The sequence below is a fragment of the Pagrus major genome, chromosome 11 (genome assembly GCF_040436345.1).
Source record: "Pagrus major chromosome 11, Pma_NU_1.0".
Classification (NCBI taxonomy): Eukaryota; Metazoa; Chordata; class Actinopteri; order Spariformes; family Sparidae; genus Pagrus; species Pagrus major.
Window position 1 is genome coordinate 16,623,349 of NC_133225.1, and position 10,301 is coordinate 16,633,649.

Genomic DNA, 10,301 nt, shown 5'->3' on the forward strand with positions numbered 1-10,301 from the left:
TGTGTGTGTATATATATATATATATATATATATATATACAAAAGTGTGTGTAATGTGACCATTATTAAAAATGTTACAACGAGTTTAACTGGTTATGAAACAGTCTCAATTTAATACTTATGCCTCAATACGACCTACATAAGAAAACAACACCATCAGCAGGAACATTGACCATTGACCATTTCTATTTCGTTTTTCGCCTGCCACCGGGTCCATGTGCAAACTGGTTACAGTTACAGTGAGTAGTCATTAACCAGTTACAAAGAGCAGGAGGAGTTTCATCTTAAGATCATTTTATTTTTGACATTATATCTTGTGGTTTTGACAGTGGAAACATTAGTTTTCTCCACAGGATCAGTCTAAATGTGAAAGTTCCTTGTAGTAGCTTTAAGTCTTGTAGTTTTTACATCTTCAAACAGCTGCATCTCTGTCTCTTGGGGTAAGTGGAAGTAGTTGCTCTGTCACACAGGAATTCCTTAATAGAAACAAAAAAATAGTGTCACTGAAAGTGTTGGTAAGTTAAACAGTTTTTGAATCAAAAAATAACCATAGGATGAAAATCTGACATTTAGCCTGCGCTCAGAAGTTTTTCATGTGTGAGACTGTTACAGCTAACACAATACCTTCTGTAAAAAATGTTGAGATGTTGTTGTATTAACTCGAAACTAAAGGTTTGTCTATTTAAATTAAAACTTTCATCATCCCCAGCGAAGTTGCAGCAATGACTTATAAACAGGATGTTGTCTCAGAGGTAAGTAAAGAATTGTGTTTCAACAGGACAGTAAAAGGAGTCTGATTAAGATAAACTCCAATTTATAATTTATGTGGAATTAAAACCAACAAGCCTGCTCAGCTCTACCACATGGTTTAATGTTTTGGATTTTATCACAACCTGGTTGGAAAAAGACAAGGCAAACAAACAATCTACAAGGTGCATTTCACAACTTGAAAATTGAGGCACACAAGAGGGCACCACTCAGCTCCGATGTTAGAATTAGTTTTCTGTTCAGCCTGTCGTGCAGACGATCCTGAAGACTTCACTGATATCAAAATGACTAGGCGTGTTTTATTTTAATTTCTGATTTGCCAGCTACTCTCATCCAAGGTAGTCAAATTAAAGTTTATGCTTTCCTAGCTAGTCGGTCCATCTACGCTGACAGACCACACACCGTTTTCTCTTTAAAATGAACTCCCTTACATTTCTTAATTTGAAATAAATCATTTTTAAAAAATAAAAAAACGCAGGGAATGGCTTAACAAATTAAACTAATCTGTGTTTTCCTCGGGCCCAGTCAGGTTAGTTTTGTGTCACACATACAGCAGACATCTTTAATACGCTTAATTTAAGGTTCTGCACAACCACACAGCTGTTTTCAATGGCTCTGGCTCATTAGACCATAACTTAGACTCCCAAACAGGTGCAACAAAGCTGGTGTAAGAGTAAGAGAACTGTCATCAGAAACAGTCCTGATAAGAGGTCTGATCGGGGAAAATGACTGAAATCATCTGTGTCTATATTGGGAAATAGTTTTATTCAGTACAATATTAACCTCCAAATGAGCTCACCTACATAATAGTGTATAGATAAGTAATGAATGAAGCAAGATGCATACAATATACAGTGTACAGTATGTAACTGGAATCTCAGACCAGATATCACTAAATGACAGCTTGCAATGTGGTGGTGATTAAAAGCAGAAAAATATGACCTCAGCTCAGTCATCGTCGTTAAGCATTACAGTATGTGTTTTTAGAATTAAGCCAGGAAGAGGACTATTTCATCATTCTCAGTGGGGTTCACTTATACAGTCTCAAGGCAAAAGGTGAAACAAAACACGAGACAGTCTATAAGTATATCCATAATGTGTTATAATGTATTATTATAGACATGGCTTCATACAAAGTGTTGTATTTTGTCTGTTGTTGTTTTGTTTGGTGGCTTCTGCAAATAAAAAGGACCACTAAACTTATTATTGTTGGTGTAACCGTCATTTGCATACAATCGACATTATATAATTATCACTATAGATAATATATTATATTAAAACTTCATTTTGACACTTGAATTTCTTCATCGAAGGTTAAATCAGTGGTATTATATATGGATTCACTGTTATAATGAGAGGGTACAGTGAATTTAAACAGTCTAAATGCTGGTTGGGCAGCCTACCGTGAAGTCCCGCCCACTTCCGGTCTGAGCCATTGACGTCATCCTGCAGCGACGGTGCGTCAGCTTCAAACATGGCTTCTAGGTTAGAGATAAATTTTATCAGATTATTGTCTCGCTGTGAATCTATAGCGTCGGAGAAACGAGGAGAAACTGAATGGAGATTAGAAAAGGTAAGACAGGATGAACACGGAGTGAATGTTACCGCTCAGTGCTGTTTTCTCTGACCTTAGCTAGCTAAAGTTAGCATGACTGTTGTTGTTGTTAGCTGCAGCTGCGAGCCGCTCCGTCTGTTAGCCACGTCGTCACAGAAGCCGGAGACAGGATTTACTTAGTTGGCAGCTTTCACTGCTGTTTTGCTCTCTGACACTTTAAAAACATTTAACCAGTGTACGGCTGACTTGTAGAGTTGTGTCCTTGCCGAGTTAGCTTACTGTAGGAACGACACAATAAGTTAGTCCTCATCAAACTATGCACTGCTTTTCAACTGCAAACCACATTAAAATCATCGAGAAATCATATAATAAACGTGATTAGATATATACTAACACATCTAAACAATCTGAAAGTATTTGTAGGAGACAAATAAATAATCAGAAACGGTGCAATAGAGTCGAAGCCATGGCTACAATATCACACCCTGTCAGTTTACAGTTCATTAGGTGCAACAGTCCTGCAGCAAATCAACTTTATGAGGTTGAAATATGCTGTTTCTTTTGGTTAGGCTGTCGTGTGTGGTGCTGTTTAACTGTGTTATCATACAATTTAGCCTGTATCAATGAGAGTGCCCTACATATGAGAATCACAGCTTCCAGAATGACTGTGCAGTTGTTGGGTTTTTTAGTTTTAGTTTTAGTTTTTATTAAAAAACTGACCATTATCAACTTCATAATGTATGATCTATTACATTTATTACATCTCTGGCATATTGATTAGTTGTAATTTATATGCAACTTCCTAGCGTAATCTCTCGATCATTAATATATTGCCTTGAAGGCTGTCACTTGATAAGAGATGATGTGAAAAACGTTTTCATATTTTATCACAGACACCAGATGACTAAGATGAGTGGGTTTGGATCTTCAGTGCTGCTTTGTCTTGGCTTTTAACACTGCAGAGAGTGAACAGCTAAGCATTGCTACACTTCACGTCTGTTTTAAACTATATAATCATCCAAAAAAAGGTCATTGTGTAATCACTGTTTGTGTTTTCTCTCCTGTAGTATGTCGGTGCCCTGGAGGAGATGTTGGTGGCTCTGAGGAAATGCCACAGGTGACCTCTCTCTTATCTCTAATGTATCTTAATGTTATTAATAGTACTTATTATTTATAACAGACAAATTGCAAAAGAAACTAAACACTTTCAGTACTTGCTATGAATATAGTATCTCTCTCATTGTTCACACCAGCATTATGCCTAGCCATGTAGTTAATCTATAGGTATATCTAATGATACTGCCATTAAGTAACAACATGTGTCTTTTTCAGCAAACCCACACAAGAAGTTCTGACTGAATACACAAGAAAAGTTGACTTTCTGAAGGGACTTTTAGAGGCAGAGAAACTGGTCAGTCATCACTTTTAAGATTATTTTAATTTTCGATATAATGTATTAATGTGTTACCGTTACGTCAATATTAATCGCATTTAACCAGTAGTCCATTCTCTGTATATCTTATTTGTTGTGTGTCGTGTCCTGCACATCCTTAAATACCTAAAAACTTGAAACAATCATACTTTCTTTTATTGGTCTCTTGAGTGTTTCTCTTGTCCAGACAGTTGTCTGACCTCACGTCTCTTCTGTTCTTGTTAAGTCTTCACCAACAGAAAAAGCTTTAGCTAATCAGTTCCTCGCTCCCGGGCGAACACCGACGATAGCCAATGAGAGGATGCCTGCCACTAAAACTGTCCACATGCAGACGAAGGCCCGTTGTACAGGAGAGATGAGAGACGAGCTGCTTGGCACGGTAGGCTGAGATGTGAACTGTTGAGTCAGTGTGTAAGGTAGACATTCACTCCAGACGTTCACATCTGCATTGTTTTGCTCCACCGCCTTCACCAAAGGGTCAGCTTATAACTGGTTTACTAAGCTAAGCTAAACTGTATTTTACCTTTGAACTATTGTTATCACTTTAATACCTAACTGTAAATGTCCAGCTCTACAAATGAAATACTTTAAATACATTTTCTTCTTTTGTGTCTTTGCAGGGGAAGTCGGGCAAAGGTACGAAATATTTTTGGAATTCAGAGGAATCTTGAATTCAGCATCTGGACCAAAACTTATACCTAAACACTCTCGAACACGCTATTCTTCTGATTGAGAATGTTATTTTTGGAGCTTGATGGTCTCCTTTTCTCTGTACAGGCACATCAGAAACAGACCTGCGGAACAGGAGGTAAAGCTGTGCATCTTATTCATTGTCTTGAAGAACTAATGTCTGTTATGCTGTTGTTCTTTACTTATATAAAAGAGTGTAACAACCAGTGATGGCTTATGAAAAATTCAGGCTTCACCTTCGAATCTGTGTGGTGACTGCAGTGCTTCGGCTACATGTGTGCGACAAAATCAAAATGTTAATCGGTCCGTCTCACCTTGTGTAGAGGACTTCCTCTGGATGAGCGTCAGTCCGCTGCAGAGCTGGAGGCCGTCCTGCAGCACCACCACAACCTGCAGGAGAAGCTGGCCGATGACATGCTCAACCTGGCCCGAAACTTGAAGAACAACACGCTGGCAGCACAGAACATCATCAAACAGGACAACCAGGTAACCACATAGACGCTTTGCAAGCAGTATTCATAATCATGTGATACTTAAATCATATTGTTTTTACAAAAGTATGAAATATTTACCTGCTAAGAAGAATTGTTATCAGCTAGGATGATGACGTCTTGTCTGTTTTTAAGTACTGTTTCATTTATATACCTGTGCTTAACAGGGACATGAACAGTAAGATTGTAACAAAGCAAACAGCAGTGGAACAGATGTTGAAATGCTTCTGCTTTGTGATGAGCCACTATTATTTATTTTATGTGAAAGGGGATGTTGTGTTTGCAGATGATGGTTAATGATTAATGCTGCAGTCCATTGCAAGTCGATAATTCTGAGTATTCCCGACATCCGATCTAAATGAGTTCTAGTGCATCTTCAAGGGGGAGCATGGATGCCAGGGGAGGCAGAAGCATGCTGGGGTTTGGATGGGTGTTGTATTGTATTTGAAGATAGTCTGTCGATAACTTACCAGCATTGAAACGAATGTCACACTAAAGATATCTTGTTAAAATATTACTTTGGTAAAAGTGAAAGTTCCCCGTACAATAGTACTTGAGTAAAAGTTTTAAAGTATCTGACATTAAATGTACTTAAGTATAAAAAGTAATTTTCTGGCAATTAATGTACAGAAGTATCAAAACTACAAGTAAAAGTAAATTATATGTATATAATAACATATGCCGTGTAGCCGATTGTCAGCCTGGTGGAATATTAGATCCAATATTCAGCTTTTTTCTGATTATTGTAATTAGTGTTTTGGTTTTGATAAATACGCTACTCTGGCTCTGCTGCAGCATGTAATCTCCAAAGTAACTAGTCATTAAAACTATCAAATATGTAGAGGAGTAAAAAGTTGAATATTTGCCTCCAACATGTAGTGTAGGGGTGGAAGTATAAATATGGAAATACTCAAGTAAAGTACAAGTACCTCAAAATTGTACTGAAGTACAGTACTTGAGTAAATGTACTAAGTTACATTCCTTCACTGTAACTTACTAATTTGTTTCTTTCATTCTCCACCTCTGTGTCGATGACTTTATCATCAACAGATCAAGCAATGTTGGATTTTTTGTGTTTTAGTATTTTTTGAAATGTTCTGTTTATTTTATGTTAACACGTTCTCCTGACGCCACATGTTTTAGCTTGTTCTGTCCACAAGTGGGCAATATAAGACATATTCACAATTAACACAAGAACTCTACATGAAATCTAGTTTAGTCTGTGACAGTGATCTTGATATTTACATCATCTGTTGTTTGTCCTTTCCCTCCCAGACTCTGAGCCAGTCGATGCGTCAGGCGGACATGAACTTTGAGAAGCTGAAGACGGAGTCGGAGCGGTTGGAGCAGCACACCAAGAAGTCCGTCAACTGGCTGCTGTGGCTGATGCTCATCCTGGTCTCCTTCACCTTCATCAGCATGATCCTCTTCATCAGAATCTTCCCCAGACTCCGATGATGAATGTCTCACAATCCTGAACTCTTTAGTCCTACAGCCTCCTGTGTTTACAGAGCAGTAACTACATAGGCCTCATAGATCTATACAGCATGTCTGTAGTGGTCAGAACCAAAACCAACTCAGTTTGATGAACTGAAACATTTGCACTTTTTGAAGCTGAACATTTAAAATGTGGTTTGAAGCATCAGTATTCCCTTTTTTTAACCAGAGCAGAACATGAATGGAGGTGAAGAGCTTCTTGTTGGAGGGTGTTTGGGAGCAGCAACATAGTCTTAATACGCAGACAGCAGCGACTGAGCCTTAATTATTTTACTCCCTCATCAGGTAGGCTACTAGCCATCAGTACATGCGTGTATTTTCTTACTTTGTGGGACTCAAAGTCGTTTTCACCTTGTTGTCTATATCTGAAAGAGTTCACGAACCGTCCACCATCTACTATATTGGCCGCCGTTCCAACGCTGCGTTGAGTTAATTGATTGCCGAGTGGAAAAACAGCCTTGGATGTGCTAAAAATTTACCCTTTACTATAATGTCCTCTGGTTAGCATTTATAAGTGCTACATACGTGCTTAATAAATGGTTTACATCACACTATAATGACATTTTTGCATGTACATTAAAGGGTAATTCTGCCAATTTTACACATTAAAGTGTGTTCATTGGTCTTGGGGAGTACTACTGCATGTATTAAAGCCTTTTTTTGTTCCAGAGGAAGCCACATGTAATCTGACTACAGTGTCTAAGTTGCATTGTGGGTAATGTAGGCAGCAGGTTTTGAAAAGTAGTCCACTGATCTAGATTTTTCACTTGAAGTCTGCTGCTCTTACACATGTTAAGAGATACAGCAGAAGAAGAGATATCACCTTTTTTATTTCACGCATTCTTCTTTCTTTTGAAAACCTGGTGCCTACATTACCCACAATGCAACTGAGCCGGTGATTGACATCACTGGAGGCAATTTAGCAGATTGCATGCAGCTTCCTCTGAAGCCACAATACGTTTTATGCTCCTTTTTTTCCCCCATGAAATAACAAGACCTGCAAGCACACTTTAATGTGTAAAATTGATGGAGTTACCCTTTAAAACACAGTCTGTGTCATCAAATATAAGTTCTCCTATGAAGACATATATTATTCCAACTACACTATCATTCATTATCTCTTTATACACCATCCTCCACTGACGAGTGCCCTCAGGAGGGGCTGTAGTTGGAAAAAACATCGATAAACATTTAAATCTGTTACAGACTTTATGATAGTTTTGTTTATGTTTATATAGCGCTTATAAATGCTAGATAAGAGGGTTAAAGTGAAGTTGTACCAATTGTTTCACAAATTACAAACCAGATTTCAAGTATCAGTTTAATTGTATCATCTTCTGTTTGAGTTTTGGAAACATTCACTGTGCGGAGGTGTCGAGCTTTGAGCTGTTAGATTAGTTTTTTGTTTTTAGTTGAATATGTCCAAAATCCTCAGTCCAGTTCGTTGTTTATGAGTCTGTATGTAGTGGTGGTCGTGGTGGTGATGAGGCTGCTGATGAAGTATTTGATTTTGTTCTCATTAAATGACTGTAACCCCGTAGAAACATTCATATCATTTAGAGCAGCAGCTGTGTGTGTTTAGAATCAAATTAAATTAATTCAAGAAAGTGTGAAGATGCTAAATCAGAACCTTTTAATTGTGAGTACTCTATGTGTGTTTTGGGAGCTGTGTACGACCTTTTCCTCATAAACTGAAATACCAAACTGCGCCCTCTGTCGTCCTGAAAGTGACTGCTGCAGTGACTTCATGTGGCCACTGTGTGTCCTCATATCCTTTCTAATATGAGCAGGTAACGACCTCCATGACCCCGATGGCCTGATCAGCCATGAATCCTAAATTAACCCCGCTACTCATTTAGCAGTGATCTGAGGGCTGAAGTATGGCTAAATAAAGGCAGTTGGCCACATAAAAAGCAAACAGTGACCATCTGAGACTCATCTTTGCATTTGTCATTTAGCCTGATGATACTTTAGTCTCGCAGCTCTGAAACAATATTTTTCATGCAAGCAGACACACTGAGAAAGCTCCACAGGTTAACATTCCTGGTGTGTTGTCGGTCTGACTGTCATCTGAGGCCCGTGGAGGTATCTGGCTTGTCCAGGCTTGCAGCTCTGCCCCCTGGCCCTTCCTCTCTCCCCCTCTCTCCCCGGCTGCTGCCCCACCTCACGGCTGGCTGGCTGGCTGGCTGGCTGGTTGGGCCGAGGCTGGGCCTGCCGTGTATTTTAGGATCCCTGGGGGGTATTTTGCCTGCTGGAAGCCGAGGTATGCGGGCCACCAGGAGACCAAATGAGGTTGTGTCACTGCGGAGGATCGTCATCCCTCAGTTTAATCACAGCTGTTTGCGCCTCCATTCTCAGGCCTTTGCTAATGCTTCTCTGAGGCTGCAGCTCTGCTTTTGAACTCAAGCTGCAGCACATGACTTCATCAGCGGTGTGGTTTCTCGTTTCATTATGGTTGCGTTATCCCATCAGCTGAAAGAGACTGTTTGGTTTCCTGCTGGAGTCTGGCATGTGTTAAGTTCCTATATTCAGCAAGCGCCTCGAGATGTTTGGGGCTCATTAATGGCACTTTTGACCTCTGACCCAGGAGACCTGAATGAATTCCTTCCTGCACTCTTTTCCCACAGGGACACTCTGAAAATAGTGTTTGACACTATGTGCTAAAATGTTTTACAAAAAAGTGCACAATTATGTAACAAGACACCATTTAGTCAGCAGAGCTATCAGTATTCAGACCTTTTACTTCAGTGATATGAGCAATAAATCAGTGTAGAGTTACTTCTCTATAAATGAAAGTCCTGCATTCAGGATTTTACTCGAGTAGAATTACAAAGGTGAAGGTACGAGGTTAAATGTCAGTGTTATCAAAATTAAAAGTACTCAACAGGCCGCAGAGTGATGAGTTATCCAATACCACATAATTTATTAGAAATGGTTCCCTCCTACTTAGCAGCCTCCTGTACACATGTATGGTATGCTGATAATCAGTCGACCCATAGTATACAGTATATACATACTGTACATGTAAAAATAAGTGTATTTTACTTGTACATGTACTTTTGGTATTTAAAGGATAAATTCACCCCAAAATTGAGAAATTCAGTCATTATCTACTCATCCTCATGCCGATGGAAAGTCAGGTGCAGTGTCGTAGTCCACAAAACATTTCTCCTAAACAACTAAAGTAGATGGGGACTTGTTTTAAAAATGTATAAAACAACAGAGAAAGCGTAAAATGGCTCCATACAGCTCATCCGGCCTAATCCAAGTCTCCAAAAGCCCCAAGATCCCAGATTGATTTGATCATTTATTTTACACCCTCGACGTGCGGTCGAGCCCGTGCGGCCACTTCAGACAGGGTGTGCGCCAACACTTTTAGCTTAGCATATAATGTGTGTTGATATTAACATCTTTTCAAATCCATTTGGGATCTCGGGGCCTCTGGAGACTTGGACAGGAGAAAGCTTGAGTTCATTCAATCATTTAGTGTATAATAGAAGTGGGTCGCCAGTTAACCTTCCTTTTCCCGTGTGACTAGTGGCAGACAAAGTTGTATTGTGGTAGCAAAACCAAGGTAAACGCTGATGGTTTCATTATTTTGTTTCCATTACATTGTGTAATCAGCATAATGATACGCTGAAACTCTATTGCCAGTCTAACAGAATGTAACTTTTACTTTTTCCACTACCTCGGTCCAAGTTTCTCCATTTCAACATGAGAGTAGCAAACATCTTTGAGATAACATAATGAATGAGGCTTCTTCAAGCGAACAGCAGACGGGTTTGTCAGACCCTTTCAGATACACTGCTTGTTGTGAAAATGTAAATGAATCAAAGAATCATCATTTCAGAGGAGGACAGCTGGTAAAC

At 39.2% G+C, this 10,301-nt stretch overlaps 1 protein-coding gene and 1 long non-coding RNA gene across 3 annotated transcripts; one reads left to right on the top strand and one right to left on the bottom strand.

The window, feature by feature from the left end:
• Positions 1 to 276: 276 nt before the first annotated feature.
• On the bottom strand, positions 277 to 5,094 carry LOC141005267 (uncharacterized). Its single transcript, XR_012179848.1, has 4 exons — positions 5,017 to 5,094; positions 4,759 to 4,894; positions 2,171 to 2,248; positions 277 to 475 (listed from the first exon to the last, which is right to left on the bottom strand). It is a non-coding gene; the product is annotated as an uncharacterized lncRNA (long non-coding RNA).
• On the top strand, positions 2,199 to 8,350 carry use1 (unconventional SNARE in the ER 1 homolog (S. cerevisiae)). 2 transcript variants are annotated; one of them, XM_073477068.1, is made up of 8 exons: positions 2,199 to 2,340; positions 3,390 to 3,439; positions 3,655 to 3,733; positions 3,981 to 4,133; positions 4,375 to 4,390; positions 4,532 to 4,562; positions 4,768 to 4,930; positions 6,211 to 8,350. In XM_073477068.1, exons 1-8 carry the CDS (start codon positions 2,242 to 2,244, stop codon positions 6,391 to 6,393), a joined length of 774 nt encoding a protein of 257 aa, XP_073333169.1. In that variant the 5' UTR covers positions 2,199 to 2,241; the 3' UTR covers positions 6,394 to 8,350. The 2 variants fall into 2 exon arrangements, with proteins under 2 accessions (XP_073333169.1, XP_073333170.1); XM_073477069.1 differs by lacking the exon at positions 2,199 to 2,340 and adding an exon at positions 3,216 to 3,235.
• The last annotated feature ends 1,951 nt before the right edge of the window (positions 8,351 to 10,301 follow it).